The sequence below is a fragment of the Gopherus flavomarginatus genome, chromosome 3 (assembly GCF_025201925.1).
Source record: "Gopherus flavomarginatus isolate rGopFla2 chromosome 3, rGopFla2.mat.asm, whole genome shotgun sequence".
NCBI classification, from domain to species: Eukaryota; Metazoa; Chordata; order Testudines; family Testudinidae; genus Gopherus; species Gopherus flavomarginatus.
The window spans coordinates 1,826,081-1,845,187 of record NC_066619.1 but is presented as its reverse complement, the minus strand read 5'-3'; the positions used below and the strand labels follow the sequence as shown (position 1 = coordinate 1,845,187).

The 19,107-nt window shown below is 49.6% G+C and overlaps 1 protein-coding gene across 1 annotated transcript in view; it reads right to left on the bottom strand.

The window, feature by feature from the left end:
* Positions 1-696: 696 nt before the first annotated feature.
* The window catches only part of LOC127046543 (chromatin assembly factor 1 subunit A-like), a 52,860-nt gene continuing 34,449 nt past the window's right edge, over positions 697-19,107 (bottom strand). Inside the window, exons 2-3 of the mRNA XM_050943717.1 lie at positions 2,295-2,499; positions 697-1,267 (exon numbers count right to left, since the gene is read on the bottom strand). Of these exons, the coding sequence (XP_050799674.1) occupies positions 855-1,267; positions 2,295-2,478 (597 nt within the window). The 5' untranslated portion in view covers positions 2,479-2,499 and the 3' untranslated portion in view covers positions 697-854. The remainder of the gene's footprint in view (positions 1,268-2,294; positions 2,500-19,107) is intronic.

Below are 19,107 nucleotides of genomic sequence, written 5' to 3'. Positions count from 1 at the left end.
ACCAACATCCACGTGGGATGCCAGGAAGGGTTCATGACACTTGCGTCTTTAGGAACACTACTCCGTTTAAACGGCTGCAGCAAGGGAATTACTTCCCAGACCAGAAAATAACAATTGGGGATGTTGAAATGCCTGTCATTATCCTGGGGGACCCAGCCTACCCCTTGATGCCATGGCTCATGAAGCCATACACAGGCAGCCTGGACAGTAGTCAGGAGCTGTTCAACTACAGGCTGAGCAAGTGCGGGATGGTGGTAGATTGTGCATTTGACCGTTTAAAGGGACGCTGGCGCACATTACTGACTCACTCAGCCAAACCAATGTCCCCATTGTTATTGCTGCTTGCTGTGTGCTCCATAATCTCTGTGAGAGTAAGGGGGAGACCTTTATGGTGAGGTGGGAGGCTGAGGCAAATTACCTGGCCGCTGATTACGCGCAGCCAGACATCAGGGCGATTAGAAGAGCACACCACGAAGTGGTACGCATCAGAGAAGCTTTGAAAACGAGTTTCATCATGGGCCAGGGTATGGTGTGACTGCTGCGTTTGTTTCCCCTTGATGACCCCCGCCCCCCTTGATTGATTCATTCCCTGTAAGCAACCCACCCTCCCCCTACGATTACAGTTTGCTTAAGGAAATAAAGTCACTATCGTTTAAAAATCATGTATTCTTTATTAAAAAGTCATTATAAAAAAAGAGAGAGAGAACTGACAAGGTAGCCCGGGTGTGGTTTGGGAGGAGGATAGGAGGGAAGGAAAAGACCACTAAAAAAATTTCAAAGTAATGACAGCCTTTTGGTTGGGCTGTCCACAGGGGTCGAGGGGGCGGGTGCACGGAGCCTCCCCCCACGTGTTCTTACACATCTGGGTGAGGAGGATGTGGAACATGGTGAGGGGTGAGGGTGGTTACACAGGGGCTGCAGCGGCACTCTGTGACCCTGCTGCTGTTCCTGAAGGTCCACCAGACGTCGGAGGATGTCAGTTTGATCACGCAGCAGCCTAGCATTGCATCCCGCCACCGTTGATCTTCCTGCCGCCACCTCTCATCTCGAGCGTCCCTCCTGTCCTCGCGTTGGTCCCTCCTGTCCTCACGTTCACTGGCATCTTTCCTGTACTTTGATACCGCGTCCTTCCACTCATTCAGATGAGCTCTTTCATTGCGGGTCACTTCCACGATTTCCGAGAACATTTCGTCTTGCGTCTTTTTTTTCCGCTCTCTTATCTGAGATAGCCTTTGGGATGGAGTAGGGAGGCTTGAAAAATTTGCAGCTGCATGAGGGAGGGAAAAAAGGGAGAGAAGTATTTAAAAAGATACATTTTACAGAACAATGGTTATACTCTTTCACAATGAACAACACTATTCATCTTACATAGCACATGTGATTTCACTATAAGGTCGCATTTTGCATCTTAATATTAAGTGCCTGCGGCTCTGGTGTTAGAGATCTCACAGACGCAGGTCCGGGCAGCAGAATTCGGCTTGCATGTGGCCATGGTGAGCCATTGTCTTTCGGCTTCTGCAGCCTTCATATACACAGTGCCCTCCTTTCCCAAATAGCAAGCAAAGCCTGTTCAGTGCTGCTTCTTTCCTGTTAACATGTAGCAGCAGAAACCACCCCCCCATCCAATTCTCTGGGATGATCGTTTTACCCCTCCCCCCACTGCATGGCTGGTATCATGGAAGATCACTGCTAAACATCCCACTTCCTCCCCCACCACGTGGCTGGTAGCAGGGAAGATCCCTGCTAGCCAAACGCGAAAAAGCTCAGCGCCATTACCCGCCCTTCTCTCCCCCCGCTTGGCTACCTGCAAGGAAGGATTTCTTTTAAGCAACAGGCAAACAGCCCAGTAGGAATGGCCACCTCTGTCCCCTTAATTAAATTCCTGAATTTCAACCAGGTTACCATGAACGATATCACTCTCCTGAGGATAACACAGCGAGATAAAGAATGGATGTTGCTTGAATGCCAGCAATCACCGGGACCATACACAGCTAGGCTTTGTCATGCAATGATACCAGATTACTTGCTACATGCATGGCGTGGTCAAGTGTCCTACGATGGTGGATGGAATAAGGATGTCTTGCCCAGAAACCTTCTGCAAAGGCTTTTGGAGTACCTCCAGGAGAGCTTCATGGAGATGTCCCTGGAGGATTTCCGCTCCATCCCCAGACATGCTAACAAACTTTTCCAGTAACTGTACTGGCCGCGAATGCATCTCAAGTCCTCAGGGCAAATCAATCATTAAAAAACGCTTGCTTTTAAACCATATTTTATATTTACAAAGGTACACTCACCAGAGGTCACTTCCATGGCTTCATTGTCTGGGCTACTGGCTTGGGAGGGCTGGGAGGGTAATTCCGTCAGGCTGAGAAAAAGCTCCTGGCTGTTGGGGAGAACGGAGTGCTGTGTGCTCTCTGCAAGTTCGTCCTCCTCTTCTTCCTCCTCCTCCTCTTCCCCGTCCGCAGAATCCTCAGCCATGGCTGAGATTACCACCCCCACCTCGGAATCCACGGAAGGGGTGGGGTAGTGGTGGCGGACCCCCCAAGAATTGCATGCAGCTGAGCGTAGAAGCGACATATTTTTGGCCCTGCCCTAGATGTTCTGTTTGCTTCTTTGGTTTTCTGGTAGGCTTGTCTGAGCTCCTTAACTTTCACTCTGCACTGCACTGAGTCCCTGGCGTGGTCTCTCCATCATGGCCTTGGAAATTTTTTCAAATGTTTTTTCATTTTGTCTTTTGGAACGGAGTTCTGTTAGCACGGAATCCTCTCCCCGTACAGCGATCACATCCAGTACCTCCCATGCGGTCCATGCTGGAGCTCTTTTTCGATTCTCAGGAGACTGCATTGTTACCTGTGCTGATGAGCTCTGCGTGGTCACCTGTGCTTGTGAGCTCTGCACGCTGGGCAAACAGGAAATGAAATTCAAAAGTTCGCGGGGCTTTTCCTGTACCTGGCCAGTGCATCCGAGTTTCCAGAGTAGTCACAATGGTGCACTGTGGGATACCGCCCAGAGGCCGATACTGTCGATTTGCGTCCACACTAACCCTAATCCGATATGGTAATACCGATTTCAGCGCTACTCCTCTCGTTGGAGAGGAGTAGAGAAACCAGTTTAAAGATCCTTTATATCGATATAAAGGGCCTCGTTGTGTGGACCGGTGCAGCGTTAAATCGGTTTAACTCTGCTAAAATCGGTATAAACGCGTAGTGTAGACCAGGCCTTTGTTCCAACTACAAGCTACCCAGTACGTGGCCTGGAAAAACCTGAGTTCTGTCCATAGGCCTGTCCCTGCCCTGCTGAGTCACAAAGTATATCTGCTTCTCTCAATGGGTCAGTTGTGTAGCTGATGGTCCTTATTGGGCCATCAAGCAGGCCAGGCAGAGCTGATGCCAAATTGTCTGGGGTGTCACCCAGAAGCACAGCACAAGTGTGAAACACAGACAGTCTAGAGCTAATACTTGTAACTTTAAATACAAAAATGATACATGCACCCAGACAGCATAATCATAACCAGCAAACCAGAACCTTGTCATAACACTGGTCCTGTCTCTAAGTCAAGATGCAGGAAGTTGAGTCCAGGAGGCTTCCAGGAAGCAGCTGTCTATAAGCATGCAAATGACCCAGCTGGCAGAGGGGAAGGGGACTTCCCCCGGCTGGTAAGACACAGTAAGCTGCTGAGGGACAGCTACTGGGAACAGAAATGTCCCGTCAAAGAGCAAGCACTCTTAACCCAGAGACCACAGATCACAACCTTCTAGGAAGAGGCGGCAGGGAAGGACCCAGTGCTGGGAGTTGGGAACACATGGTAACCCCAAGAGAGGAGATGGAGTTTGTGCATATGTACAGTCCTGGCATTGGGGGACAGCTCCAGGAAGTGCCAGCCAATATACAGGATCCCCCTTATCTCACCAGACCGGAGGGATCAGAATCCCAGAGACAGGAATGGATTACAAACCCAAACAGATGGGGACGCTGTAGTGAAAGGAAAGCCAATACATTACATGCAAAGGTTTGTTGGTGTCACTAGGCATAAATTTAGGCCTTAGTGAACCAAAGCTTCTTCATGTTGAACTTTACTTGATCTAGAAAGCTAGCAGCTGTGAAATTAAATGTGTAACAGTAAGTTATTAGTTGCAGCACAGCTTAAACCGGTATAAAGCAGTGATGATAAGGCCTGTGCATTTTTAGCAGAAGGACAAGATAACTTGCAGAAGGAAAACTTAGTAACAAGCTGCCGTGGCCAAGATTACTTATGCACCTGCGCTTACATAACTGCTACAGGGGGAGGAAGGAGGAGGAGGAGGAGGGGAGAAAAAAAACGTATACAAAGGGAAAAGCCGCTTGTGTAGGGGTGCGTGATTTGAGGCGTTCGTCTCCTTGCACCACTTTGAGATCTCAAATAAACTTTGCTTCTCCACCCTGGTGTGTTTATTAGCGTGAAGTACACCGGGCAACGAACCGCTGTTGCTTGGCCTCAGGCACTATCTGTGCCGGCAACAGTTCTTGGCGTCCCTGGGTGGGCTCGAGGCTAAAATTAGCCTTGCCCAGATCCCTCCTGGTGGTCAACGGATCACGGCGATGACTGACACCCAGCGCGCACCGGTGACTTCACCAAGGGCCTCGCAGAGACGCAGTTCGACCGACCCCGGAGGGCACAACGATGCAACGCGCTCGAGTAGTGGAGAAGGAGTTGAGGGCGACGGTGAGGAACCGGTCCCTTGGATAAGGTAGGAACAGTCCAGTAGTGTGGACTTGTACCCGAGGCTGGGGACGCCCAGTCGTTGCAATTCGAGGCTGGGGATGCCCAGTCGTTGTAATTCCCATTAGATGATAGAGCATCATATAATGGGTCAAGGGCATGGTGTGGGGCACCAGGTACAGTGTACACCCCTAGAATGCATTCTAGTGAATTGGAAGGTGTTTGGCTCGGATCCGATGACTAAGAATAAACTGAAAAAGTTCTGTACAGTAGACTGGCCTCAATATCAACTAGAGGACCAGAAAGGTGGCCACTGGAAGGATCACTTAATTATAACACGATCCTCCAATTACTCCTGTTTTGTCAGTGAACGGGTAGCTTCTGAAGCTGTTTGTATGGAGAGCTCTTGTAAAAAAAATCCCCCACCGTAGCTCCTGTTCTTCCCCCTGTCTGGCGGAGTGCAAGGATTCAAAAGCAGGTTAGGGATAGTGCAGGGACAAAGGAGGGACCTGTCTAGAAAGGGGAGACCCTGTGTCCTAGTGCACTCTCTCCCTGTTGTAGCTAAAAAGCAAGATCAGATGCAGAAGGGTACTGGGGGCCAGTGTGAGTGACTGTTACCGGAAGATGCCCAGAGTACCCTGTGAAGCGAAAGCTCGTGACCAGGACTACTCTAACGCAAGCCTGGTAACCAGTGGATCTTTAGGAGATCCGACCCACGGTGGGCTGACTCGGCCTGGCATCGCCCGGTGAGGAAGCTACCTGGGTCTAGGAGCGTGTGTACCCATCTTCCCTTCCCCTTTCCTTTCCGTATGGGCTTCTGACAGTCTGATCATCTCACTTGATGCAATCAGAGTAAGTGGCACCATCTCCCAGAGACTAGCCGACGCTCTTTGCTGAAGGGAGGTGTAGGAGGGTCGTGGCCATCCTCATTAGCCTCTCCTGTGTGAGCACCCTGTAGGGAAAAATCCTTAGTTTATGAGCCGCTAGCGTGGACAGGGCACCCTCCCTGTGTGTGTAAGTGGAAAATGGGGGGGGGAGGCGCCAGTCTAAACATTCCATCTCACCCCCTAAGGGTACTCCCGCATATTACATGTACGTACATTATGGTTCATCAACCTGCAGGTATTTAGAGAATTGGAATACTTACACGTGTGAAAATCCATCTAAACAGTGCCCACTAGAAGGTACCTTCAATCTAAATAAAATCATACATCTAAGAGGAGCGTTTAATCACCAAAAAGTCCTGACACAGCGTGAGCAAATTTGTCTATTAAGGAAAGGAACGGGTTAATCTGAAATTCAGCTTGGTCCAGGGATAAAAAGAAAGTTGCTCTGCTTTCAAGGTCAAGAATCAACGCAGATTATGCTAAGTACAAAGAAAAACTGCTTTCGGCCCCAGCTGGCTGTGAAAAAAGGAAAATTGACAGAGGCAAACCAAAGGCAATATAAATTACAGAACTGAGATTACATTTGCAAAGCTTAACTGTCCAGTAAGATCCAACGGTGTGCCTTTGTGACCCCGGAGCCGGTGTGGCTTGGTGACACCAAAGAAGCCACAGGCAGCCGACCTGGACTGGAATCTCTGGAAGAGACGCCGCAGAAGATTCCAGGGTGTAAGAGAACAACCCTCCCAAGAGCAGAAGCATGCTGGAAATTCTGGACAAGCTGTATACAGAATAATCTCCCGTCCACCTCTCCCCTTTCTCTGAACATTATACATAGAAGTGGCCAGTCTGGACGTACGTGTGTGAGTATGAAAAGGGCTTAGGGCTTGGGGCATTAATGTTTTCCTGAGTGATGTGGGAGTGTTCCCAACACTCTCTGTTGTTGTTTTATTATTTTATTAATGGAGCTTTAAAAATTCAGTTATGTGGTGTGTTTTCTTTATCTTCCCCCAACGATCCTGTAGTGTCAGCCTGATGACCTGACCTGGTCTAGACAGTATTTGGTCCTGCCATGAGGGCAGGGGACTGGACTCAATGACCTCTCGAGGTCCCTTCCAGTCCTAGAGTCTACGAGTCTATGAGGGATAGATTGGTAACAGAAATTTGTTACAGGTTGGTGAGCTATTAAGAAGGGGGGAGCCCTGCAGAATTTACACCATCTATTTGTTTTACCCTTGTTATTTTATGTTTGCTTTGCTTGGTACTGTTGGTGTTATATGTTGAGAACTGCATAAGTAAAAATGAGCCCTAATAGAATAAGGAAACGCTATCTGGTTCTGGTTCTGTTCTGTTTAACCGGTTACTGTTGTTTTTCTGCTCTGTTCATTTGGGCGTTAGGAGTGTTGGTGGAACTGAACCTCTCGTTCGTAATTCCTCGGAGTGGAAGCCATGCGTGCGAGGAAGCTCGAAGGTCGAACTGAGATCCTTCTGTCCCGTCCCCTGTAGCGGTCAGTGTATAGAAGTGGGAAAGCCTGGCTTAGACTGTAAATTCCTCTGCTCTGTGTAATTCTCTTTTCTGTTTAAGTGTCAGCAGGCAGATGGGTGAGTCTCTGGGTAAACCCTCTAAAGGGATTTGAATTATATGTTAAGTAAATGGCCTTTGCCCAATGGGCCATGTGTTTTTGTCCAGGTGACAAGCCTCACGAGGGAGAACTCGGGTAGTCTTGTAAGTAAAAATGTTTAAGGAAAAAGACCAGGAGGGGTGGGGGCTAGTTCAGAAGCCCACCCTCCTAGCTAAACTGGTAGTGAAACAAGTTGGTGCCCATGGAAGGGACGGTTCAGCAAGAAAAGCAGGATAGGGCCCAGGCGGGCAGGCAACAGACAAAGAGATTAGAAAACAGGTTGAAAAACTTTAAGGGTGCAGTGGAAGGAAGGAGTCAGTAAGTGTAAGCATGGGGATTTCAAATACCCAGGACTTACTTGGAATGGTGAGTTAAGTTAATAAAAGTGGCTGTTGGGAGACAAGCAAGTAATTTAAGAAAAAGTGAAAAATTAATTCTGTAGTTGCTGGAGGAAACAGCAGTTGAACTTTGTAAAAATGCTAAAAAAAAAGTTCTTGGTGTCTGTAAAATGTTTGTAAATAAACTCAGGCAAAGAAATTATTGGATTGCAATCATTTGGTTTGGCTATGAACAATTTAGTTGAATTAGCTGAAGAATGTACACAGTGTTATGTAATTGAAAACCTGGCAGCCTATAAAACAAATACAAGAAAATATGGGGTAATTCCTCTGTTTTGCCTGAAGTCAACAAGGGTATTTGTATATTTTAAGCAATAATTGTCTGCCTAGAAGGAGTAGACCTCTGTTTTTTTGTCTTTCAGATAATCAAAAAAACCTAATGCCAGCTGAACAGCATTCAACGTACCATGCATTTACTGACACAATAAGAACACAAAACATGATTCCATGTGCTGTCTTGTAGTGTTTGTCTTGTGGCTGGAATTGTTGTGTTTAATATTTTCATAAAATAGTCTAGTTTAAAATCAAACAAAAAGGTTAAATTAAAATGCAGATACTTGTTAAAGGTTAAATTAAAATGCATCTGACCAAGTGAGTATTCACCCACGAAAGCTCATGCTCCAAAACGTCTGTTAATCTATAAGGTGCCACAGGACTCTTTGCTGCTTTTGCAGATCCAGACTAACACGGCTACCCATCTGATACTTGTTTTGTTCAACTTGGAATACAAAGTGTTTAAATAAATCAAAAGAATGTGATATACTAAAGTCTAATGCATTTCCTTAAGTAAAAAAAAAAAACCTTCATTGGCCAAATTGTTAATTGCAAAAATTGTTGTTAAAATTTGCATACCAACAGTCTTTAAAAGCAAAGACATAAAAAGTTAACCCACTCCCCATATTGTACATAGGATCTTTCTGGCTACCTCAGATTTCTAGCCAGAGGGCTGGGGATGGTGAAAAGCTATTGAACTAAAGGTTGAATTGAATGAACTCCTCAAAGTGGGTGTGTTTGCTCTAGCTTGTTGCTCCAAAGTTCTGTAATAAGGTTATTTTAGTAAAAAAAGTATGTGTGGCATATATTAAATAATAAAACTAATGTACTGTATAATAACAATGTGTATGTATTCATTGTTAAAAAAGAGGTGTAAAAATAAAAAGGGGACGTTTCCTTTGCAGGTTAAAAAAAGCCAAAAACAAAAACAAAAACAAAAAACAAAATAAATTAACTGAAAAAAAAATTAATTAGCTAGCAAGCTCAGGCTATAAATAAGACACTGACTCCATTCAAGGACACTGCTCACAGTTAAAACTTGGCTAACAACCAGGAAAAGAAGAGCTTGAATTTGCCCACTCAGCTATAAGGTTTGCAAAACACTGCTAGGCACTAATGAAGTGTGTTAGGTTTCTTTTCTCACAGGTAAAGAAGCGCTACCCAAAAACCCTAGCAGCCCTGCCACTCCTTGGAACCAGGAGACGGAATCAATGTAAAGGTCCACCAACAAAAGACTGCTCTGGCTCCACGCTGGAAAGGCCCTTATTAAGTGCTGCTGACTACCAACACCTCTGTGAAGTGCCAAAGACTGACTGCCTGTACCCATAATTCTCACTGCAAAAAGACCCCTCCACATCGGGAGAATTCGCCTACTAATAATTAGCCTATTTCTCCTTCTAGCTCCACTGTGCCTTCTGGACAGCAGGGAAAAAGTACAAGGTGAAGTGCTAGTAACCTCTCCCTTGTCCACTGACAGATCTACTGTGCCTTTGAATTTTTCTAAAAAAAATCAAAACTATTACAGGGTGACGTGCTGGTAACCTCTCCCCTGTAGGATGCTGAACCACGACTGTGACAGGGAAGAAGGAACACTCAGTCCACTGAAATTGCCATTAAGTCCAGAAATTCCTGACTAAAAAGGACATTCAAAACTGACCCTGGTGAAGAAACAAAAAATTATACACTGGTGGGAGGACATTTGTGGGACCCATGCTTGAAAATGTGGTATTAATTGAATTTTGGGGTTTATTCTACAGGCTGCGCCCTGTGTTCTGAATAAATCCCTCAGCATATATTGCTCTCTCTAACTGGATTTTAAATAACAAGTACCCAAAAAGTTTATTCTGCCACTAGAAATTTTACCCGTATTAAAAACCATTCCAGTGACTAGTAATATAACCCCTTCCTATGTTTTTAATGTTAATGCCTTTTAAAAGTACCTAAAAATAGTTTAATAACAAATGTAATATAGTACTACACCAACAAAAATAGTATTAAATATAACTAAGGCTGAAAAGGCATTGCAGTAAAGTCTAGTATGTTTAAAAATTCGGGATTTCCTGAATGACCAGCTGATGGCCATTCAAAGTAATCTTGAGTACCAGACTTGGCCCACTGCCCTTACAGACACATCAGGAATACCATCTAATCTGTGATCATGGAGACATACGTGGACACTTCCTGGGTGGAAGTGTGGCTTCACAGGGCAGGGTGTGCGCCCTTATAGGGGATGAATGCTGTACTTATGTCCCACAAAACACAAAAAATATTAACAAGCACGTCCTGTGAGCCAAAAAGGCTTTTGAACAGTGGAAGGCCCAGGAAAGGAAACCCACTACTTCTGATTCCCTCTGGGGCTGGTTACCCAACCTGGGGAACTAGGGGAAGGCATTGTTCGCCTCCTGCCCACTGGTGTGGTGTTGTGTGTTGTTACTCTCCTCTTGCTTGCTTGCTGTAAAGCACTCCAGCTCCATAGAGCTTAATCGCTTTTTGTCCTCAAAGTATAAAAAAACTCAGCCAAAAGTTTAAGTATTCTCAAAGGAGGGAGTTGTTGGTGTCACTAGGCATATATCTAGGCCTCAGTGAACCAAAGCTCCTCCATGTTGAACTCTACTTGATCTAGAAAGCTAGCAGCTGTGAAATGAAATGTGTAACAGTAAGTGATCAGTTGCAGCACAGCTAAAACCAGTCTAAAGCAGTGGTGATAAGGCCTGTGCACCTTTAGCAGAAGGACAAGATAACTTGCAGAAGGAAAACGAGCTGCCGCGGCCAAGATTACTTAAGGCACCTGCACTTATGTAACTGCTACAGGGGGAGGAAGGAGGAGGAGGAGGAGGAGGGGAGAAAAAAAACCGTATACAAAGGGAAAAGCCGCTTGTGTAGGGGTGCGTGATTTGAGGCGTTCGTCTCCTTGCACCGCTTTGAGATCTCAAATAAACTTTGTTTGCTTCTCCACCCTGGTGTGTTTATTAGCGTGAAGTACACCGGGCAACGAACCGCTGTTGCTTGGCCTCAGGCGCTATCTGTGCCGGCAACAGGTTCAAGAAGGAAAAGACACAATGGGTACTGACCTGTAGCCAAACGAAGCCAAGTGTGGCGCCGCCAGCTTCTTGTCTTGGAATTAATTCTTTTCCACCATACGGACACCCTCTGCAGGGTGGGGTCTCACCTGCTGCTGGCTCCGTGTCCCTCCCAGACCCCAGTGCCCTTTTACCTCAGGGTTCTGCCCCAGCAGTACCCTCACTCTCTGGGTCCATGCTCTGGGTCTCCCCTCCCTGGGGAACCTCCAACCCTCTAAACCCACCTTGCCTCAGTGGGTGCTGCCAGTCACCATCCAGTCCCTGCTCCCTGGGGCTGACTGCAGTGTAAAGGCCACACATCATGAGCAATCATTGGGGTAGGACCTTGTCATGGAGTCCCTGGGCAATGCTCTGGAACTGCTCCCCACAAAGCCAGTCAGGACTTTGAGGAGCCTCCTCTTTCTTGGAGCAGACTGTTTTCACAGTTTGTCACAGATCTACTGCCTTTGCCTATTCCTAGGCTGCCCCTCTGTACCCTAGTATCTCTGTAGGCATTCAACGAGGCCTGCAGCCTGGGGGGTTACCAGGCTGGAGCTCCCGAGCTCCCTTTGCCCTTCCCCAGCACTGCTCTGCTTCTGGTACCTCCTCTCAGGCAGGCAGTGTGACGAAGTGGGGCAGTTCTTAATGCTTCCTCTGAATACTATGTGGGGGCCTCAGTTTCTGGATGACCCTCTGTCTCCTGGCAACTAATGGCCCAGGCCCTTCCCCCCCTGCAAGGGGATGCTAAAGATGTGGGAGAACAAAGATCAGGTGACCTCCTGGCTCGGGAAAGAGACAAAGACCAGAGAGGAGGGGCTGGAGGGGGTTTCAGTTTGGGGCTGGCTGGGGACGGGAAGCAAGGGCAGACATGGGTGGCTGCCTCACTGGGCCCCAGAATGGACCAGGCTGAGGGGTCCAGTCCTCTGCACCCACGAGCTCTGTTTTAGTCTGTGTCCCTGTCATCTAATAAACCTCTGTTTTACTGGCTGGCTGAGAGTCACGTCTGACTGCGAAGTGGGGGTACAGGACCCTGTGGCTTCCCCAGGACCCCGCCTGGGCAGACTCGCTGTGGGAAGCACACGGAGGGGCAGAGGATGCTGAATGCTCCAAGAAGAGACCCAGGAGATGAAGCCGTGTGAGCTTCTTGCCCTGAACAAGTCTGCTCCAAGGGAGAGGAGGCTCCCCAAAGTCCTGACTGGCTTTGTGGGGAGCAGTTCCAGAGCATTGCCCGGTGACTCCATGACAACTGGTGGCAGCGCTGGGATGTACTGCACCCTGTGAATGGCGCTGCTTGCAGTAAGTGTCTGGGGAGCAGTAAAACAAAGGGGGGATAATGAGGACCAGACATGCTGAAGGCTCAGAGAGGGATGGTTTCAGGGGGCGGTTAACCTCTGGGAGTGTGTGACCAGCGAGAAGGACTGTTGGAGTAACGGGGTCCCCCTGAGGACTGCAGCGAGCAGTCTCAGGGACGGAGGAGCTTGCTGCTCGATCCTGGGAGACAGAAGGATTTTTGCAGCAACAGGGTTCCCCTGGGGATTGCAGGAGCAGTCCCAGGGGTGGAGGAGTCTGCAGCTTGACCCTAGCAAAGAGGTGGTGACCATGAAAAGGGCTGGCACACCAGGGGTTCTTCCTGCAAACCATGGGGGAGCCAAAAGCACACAGACCTGTGAGTCCAGAGCAACTTGGGAACGGAGAAGTGACGGCCTATCACCATCTTCTTAAGAAGGTGTGACGAACTGGGAATGTTCTTAATATTTTCTCTAAATGTGGTGTGGGTGCCTCAGGTTCCTCCATGCAGTTCTTGAGTGTCTGGGTGGTGTGATAAGGGGGTATGGTTGTTGCAGAGCAAAGGGCCAGTGCACCGAAATACCTGACATTCTGTCTTCTAGCAACTGATGACCTGGGCCTCTCTTCTGCAAAGGTGCCAACTGAAGGTGTTGGAGACAAAGGGATCAGGTGACCTCCTGGCCTGGGAAAGAGACAAAGCCCAGAGAAGGAAGGATTGAAGAGCTGTCAGCCAGATGGGTGGGGTGCTGGTGCCCTGAGAGGGGGATGTCATGGGCCTGGCACAGCAGCTGGCAGCGATACTTCCGTGGTACCACCAGCTGCCTCCTGATCCCCCTGATTCCATTTTCCCTGGGGGAGCCCATTCTCGGTACAGGAATCCCTTCTCCCACAGGAACCTTTTCCGGCAACCTCCCCCCATGGTCTGTACCACACTGAGGTCAGCCAGGTCCCTCATCTTCCGCAAGGAGGGATCTTTCTGCAACTCGGCCTGGAACTCAGCAGCTGGGACACCTGTTCTCTCTCACTGGCTGAGTCTGAAGCTGCAGCCTCCCTGAGCCATGTCCCTGGGCGTTCCCTCCCCCTCGGGCAAGGCACCCTCCTCATTGTCAGGGCACAGTGCCCCTCGCCAGCTCTGGCTACGGGTCCCGACTAGGGCACCCTGAGGGTTGCTGGGCCAGTCCTCCAGGTCCCGCCCCATCAACACCTCAGAGGGCAAATGCAGGTATACCCCCACTTCCTTCTGGCCCTCCTTGGCCCCCCACTTCAGGTGTACCCTTGCCATGGGCATCTTGAATGGGGTCCCTCCCACCCCTGTCAGAGTCAGGTAGGTGTTGGGCACCACCCGATCTGAGGCCAGCACCTCCCTGTCATATTCCAGCCGCATCTGTTCCAGGGACGGAGAGCTCTGCCGGGACGATCCCCTGCTGGCTGCAGGGGTCAGGGTGCCCTTGGTATTCACTGGGCTTCCCTCAACCCCTCCCCTAGGTATAGGTAGGCAGGGTCTCAGGATGTCCTCAGCAGCAGTCTGGCTCCTCCCAGCCATGTCAGGTCCCAGGGCCCACACTGCATCTGCCAGGCGGCTTCTCTCAGGGACAGGGCTCGGTTCACCCAAGCAATCCTTCTCCTCCAGCTGGGCAATTAGCTGTCCCTTGGTGGACCTCCCAATGCAGAACCCCCTCTGCCTGCACATCTCAACCAGGTTGCTCTTAAGGCATTTAGCATACATCTTCCTGCTGGCCACTTGCCGGCCTGTGCTCTCAGCTTTCCACTGTTCCAGGGAGACCCCTCATGTACCAGCCCTTCTTCAGGTGACCCCCTCTCTCCCAGGGTCAAGCAGCAAGCTCCTCCGTCCCTGAGACTGCTCCCTGCAGTCCTCAGGGGGACCCTGTTACTCCAACAGTCCTTCTCGCTGGTCACTCACTCTCAGGGGTTAATCACCCCCTGAAACCGTCTCTCTCTGACTCTTCAGCACACCTGGTCCCTGTTAATCCCCCTTCGGTTTACTGCTCCCCAGTCACTTACTGCAGGAAGCACCGTCCATGGGGTGCAGTACATCCCACCGCTACCACCGGTGGTCATGGAGTGTGGGGGAGTCAGGGCCCTGTACCACCTGCTTCCTGTGATTCACCATGACTCTCAGCCAGCCAGTAAAGCAGAAGGTTTATTTAGATGCCAGGAACACAGTCCCAGACAGGTCTTGCGGGCACAGACAACAGGATTCTCCCCAATTAGATCCATCTCGGGGTCCCAGGAGCACCACAGCCCCCTTCGGGGGTCAGAGCCCTGTCTCTCCTTCCCTCCATTCCCCAGCCAGCTCCTGAAACTCTCTCTCTCCAGCCTCTCCGCCCCCAGCCTCTGTTCAGCTTCCTGAATAAAGGTGTCACCTGGCCTCTAACCCCTTCCTGGGTTCTCACATTACATGCTCAGTATCAGAGGGGTAGCCGTGTTAGTCTGGATCTGTAAAAGCAGCAAAGAATCCTGTGGCACCTTATAGACTAACAGACGTTTTGGAGCATGAGCTTTCGTGGGTGAATACCCACTTCGTCAGATGCATGTAGTGGAAATTTCCAGGGGCAGGTATATATATATGCAGGCAAGCTAGAGACAATGAGGTAGTTCAATCAGGGAGGATGAGGCCCTGTTCTAGCAGTTGAGGTGTGAAAACCAAGGGAGGAGAAACTGGTTTTGTAACTGGCAAGCCATTCACAGTCTTTGTTTAATCCTGAGCTGATGGTGTCAAATTTGCAGATGAACTGAAGGTCAGCAGTTTCTCTTTGAAGTCTTGTCCTGAAGTTTTTTTGCTGCAGGATGGGCCACCTTAAGGTCTGCTATAGTGTGGCCAGGGAGGTTGAAGTGTTCTCCTACAGGTTTTTGTATATTGCCATTCCTAATATCTGATTTGTGTCCATTTATTCTTTTCCATAGCGACTGTCCAGTTTAGCTGATGTACATAGCAGAGGGGCATTGCTGGCATATGATGACGTATATTACATTGGTGGACGTACAGGTGAATAAACCGGTGATGGTGTGGCTGATCTGGTTAGGTCCTGTGATGGTGTCTCTGGTGTAGATATGTGGGCAGAGTTGGCATTGAGGTTTGTTGCATGGATTGGTTCCTGAGCTAGAGTTCCTATGGTGCGATGTGCAGTTACTGGTGAGAATATGTTTCAGGTTGGCAGGTTGCCTGTGGGCGAGGACTGGTGTGCCACCCAAGGCCTGTGAAAGTGTGGGATCATTGTCCAGGATGGGTTGTAGGTCCCTGATGATGCGTTGGAGGGGTTTTAGCTGGGGACTGTATGTGATGGCCAGTGGAGTCCTGTTGGTTTCTTTCTTGGGTTTGTCTTGCAGTAGGAGGCTTCTGGGTACATGTCTGGCTCTGTTGATCTGTTTCCTTATTTCCTCATGCGGGTATTGTAGTTTTGAGAATGCCTGGTGGAGATTTTGTAGGTGTTGGTCTCTGTCTGAGGGGTTAGAGCAGATGCGGTTGTACCTCAGTGCTTGGCTGTAGACAATGGATTGTGTGATGTGCCCGGGATGGAAGCTGGAGGCGTGAAGGTAGGCATAGTGGTCGGTAGGTTTTCAATATAGGGTGGTGTTAATGTGACCATCACTTATTTGCACCGTGGTGTCTAGGAAGTGGACCTCCCATGTAGATTGGTCCAGGCTGAGGTTGATGGTGGGGTGGAAGCTGTTGAAATCGTGGTGGAATTTTTCCAGAGAGTCCTTCCCATGGGTCCAGATGATGAAGATGTCATCAGTGTGGCACAGGTAGAGAAGGGGCGTGAGTGGACGAGAGCCGAGGAAGCATTGTTCCAGGTCAGCCATAAAAATATAGGCATATTGTGGGGCCATGCGGGTGCCCATAGCTGTGCCACTGATCTGGAGATTATATATTGTCGCTAAATTTGAAATAGTTGTGTGTGAGGATAAAGGCACAGAGCTCAGCAGCCAGTTGTGCTGTGGCATCATCAGGGATACTGTTCCTGACAGCTTGTATTCCATCTGTGTGTGCGATGTTCATGTAGAGAGCCTCTACATCCATGGTGGCTAGGATGGTGTTTTCTGGAAGTCACCCATACATTGTAGTTTCCTCAGGAAATCAGTGGTCTCACGGAGATAGCTGGGAGTGCTGGTGGCATAGGGTCTGAGTAGAGAGTCCACATATCCAGACTGTCCCGCATGAGGAAATAAGGAAACAGATCAACAGAGCCAGACGTGTACCCAGAAGCCTCCTACTGCAAGACAAACCCAAGAAAGAAACCAACAGGACTCCACTGGCCATCACATACAGTCCCCAGCTAAAACCTCTCCAATGCATCATCAGGGACCTACAACCCATCCTGGACAATGATCCCTCACTTTCACAGGCCTTTGGTGGCACGCCAGTCCTCGCCCACAGTCAACGTGCCAACCCGAAACATGTTCTCACCAGTAACTGCACACCGCACCATAGTAACTCTAGCTCAGGAACCAATCCATGCAACAAACCTCGATGCCAACTCTGCCCACATATCTACACCAGTGACACCATCACAGGACCTAACCAGATCAGCCACACCATCACCGGTTCATTCACCTGCATGTCCACCAATGTAATATACGTCATCATATACCAGCAATGCCCCTCTGCTATGTACATGGGCCAAACTGGACAGTCTCTACAGAAAAGGATAAACGGACACAAATCAGATATTAGGAATGGCAATATACAAAAACCTGTAGGAGAACACTTCACCCTCCCTGGCCACACTATAGCAGACCTTAAGGTGGCCCATCCTGCAGCAAAAAAACTTCAGGACCAGACTTCAAAGAGAAACTGCTGAGCTTCAGTTCATCTGCAAATTTGACACCATCAGCTCAGGATTAAACAAAGACTGTGAATGGCTTGCTAACTACAAAACCAGTTTCTCCTCCCTTGGTTTTCACACCTCAACTGCTAGAACAGGGCCTCATCCTCCCTGATTGAACTACCTCATTGTCTCTAGCTTGCCTGCATATATATATACCTGCCCCTGGAAATTTCCACTACATGCATCTGACGAAGTGGGTATTCACCCACGAAAGCTCATGCTCCAAAATGTCTGTTAGTCTATAAGGTGCCACAGGATTCTTTGCTGCTATTACATGCTCAGGTATCCTCCCTCCAGCCAGTCTCCCATCCCCCAATGCAGATCGTCCTCCCAGGCCAACACCCCCCACTCAGCATTCACAGCCCACAGTAAAAACAGTTCCAGTTTGTCACAGTGTGTCTTTAGCCAGACCTGGGAGGAACAGGTGTCCCAGTTGAAGAGGATGCTGGGCTGCCTCAAGGAGGCAGGACTGATGGGAAAAGCCGAAAAGTGCAAGGTGGAGATGATCAGAGATTGGCCCATTCCCCAGACCAAGAAACAAGTCCAGGCCTTTATCAGGATGGCGGGGTTCTACCAGAGGTTTACACCCCACGTTAGCCCCCTAGCTACCCCCATCCCTGTGCTATGTGAGAGGGGAAGCCAGACGAGGTGGTCTGGACTGAGCAATGCCAGAGGGTTCTCTGTGCACTGAAGGAGACTCTAATCCAGGGCTCGGTAAATCTGGTAAACCCAGACCTTTGCAGGGTTCAGTGATGCCTCAGACGCAGGGCTGGGGGCGGTGCTGATGCCAGCCGATGCTATGTGGGGGAGACACCCCATCGGGTACCTGAGCAAGAAATTGCTGCCACGGGAGCAGAACTCTGCAGCCTCAGAGAAGAAATGCCTGGCCACGGTGGAAAGCTGCAGCTGGCTCTATTTGGGCAGCACTTTACTGTCTATACTGACCATGCTCCTCCGACGTGGCAGCATCAAATGCAAGGGGCTGATGCTGAGCTGCTGGTGATAGAGACTCCTTGGCCAAGATCAAGATGGGGGCTCTTAACCAAGAGAGCCCCACTTGCAGGCCTCCAAACTGGAGTGCTGGGAGAAGACCCAATCCCAGTTTAAACCCCAGGGGTATTGCGGTGGCAAAAGGGCACAGGCTGCATAAACCTTCTCACGTGCGGCCTGCAAGCGCCATCAAGCACAACAGACCCAGAGGAGGGCCTGAAACTGGACTGTCCTGGTGTAACTCACACCAAGGAATGGGGGAGATGCTGGGGCATCCATGGGAACGTTGGTGGGTTCGAACTTCCCCAGGTCACTGGCTAAAGTGACCTCACTCAGTTCGGTCTCGAAGGGGGGAGAGATGTGACAAAGTGACACTGCTTTTAATGTTCCCTCTGAATACTGTGGGGGGGCCTCAGTTTCTGGTCGACCCTCTGTCCCCTGGCAACTAATGGCCAGGCCCTTCCCCCCTGCAAGGGGACGCTAAAGGTGTGGGAGAACAAAGAGGTCAGGTGACCTCCTGACCTGGGAAAGGAACTCAGCAGAGAAAGAGGGTCTGGAGGGGGTTTTGAGTTTGGGGCTGGCTGGGGATGGGGAGTGAGGGCAGACAGGGTTGTCTGGCTCGCTGGGCCCCAGAATGGACCCAGCTGAGGGGTCTGGTTCTCTGTACTTACAAGCTCTGTTTTAGATCGTGTTCCTGTCATCTAATAAACCTCTGTGTTACTGGCTGGCTGAGAGTCACGTCTGACTGCGAAGTGGGGGTGCAGGACCCAGTGGCTTCCCCAAGACCCCACCTGGGCAGACTCGCTGTGGAAAGCGCACGGAGGGGCAGAGGATGCTGAATGCTCCAAGGAGAGACCCAGGAGATGAAGCCGTGTGAGCTTCTTGCCCTGAAGACAGTCTGCTCCAAGGGAGAGGAGGCTCCCCAAAGTCCTGCCTGGCTTTGTGGAGAGCAGTTCCAGAGCATCGTCCGGGGACTCTGTGACAGTCAGCCCTTCTCTTTCCAGGCCTGGAGAGAAACTCTTCCAGCTCCTGGTCCACAGCTCTC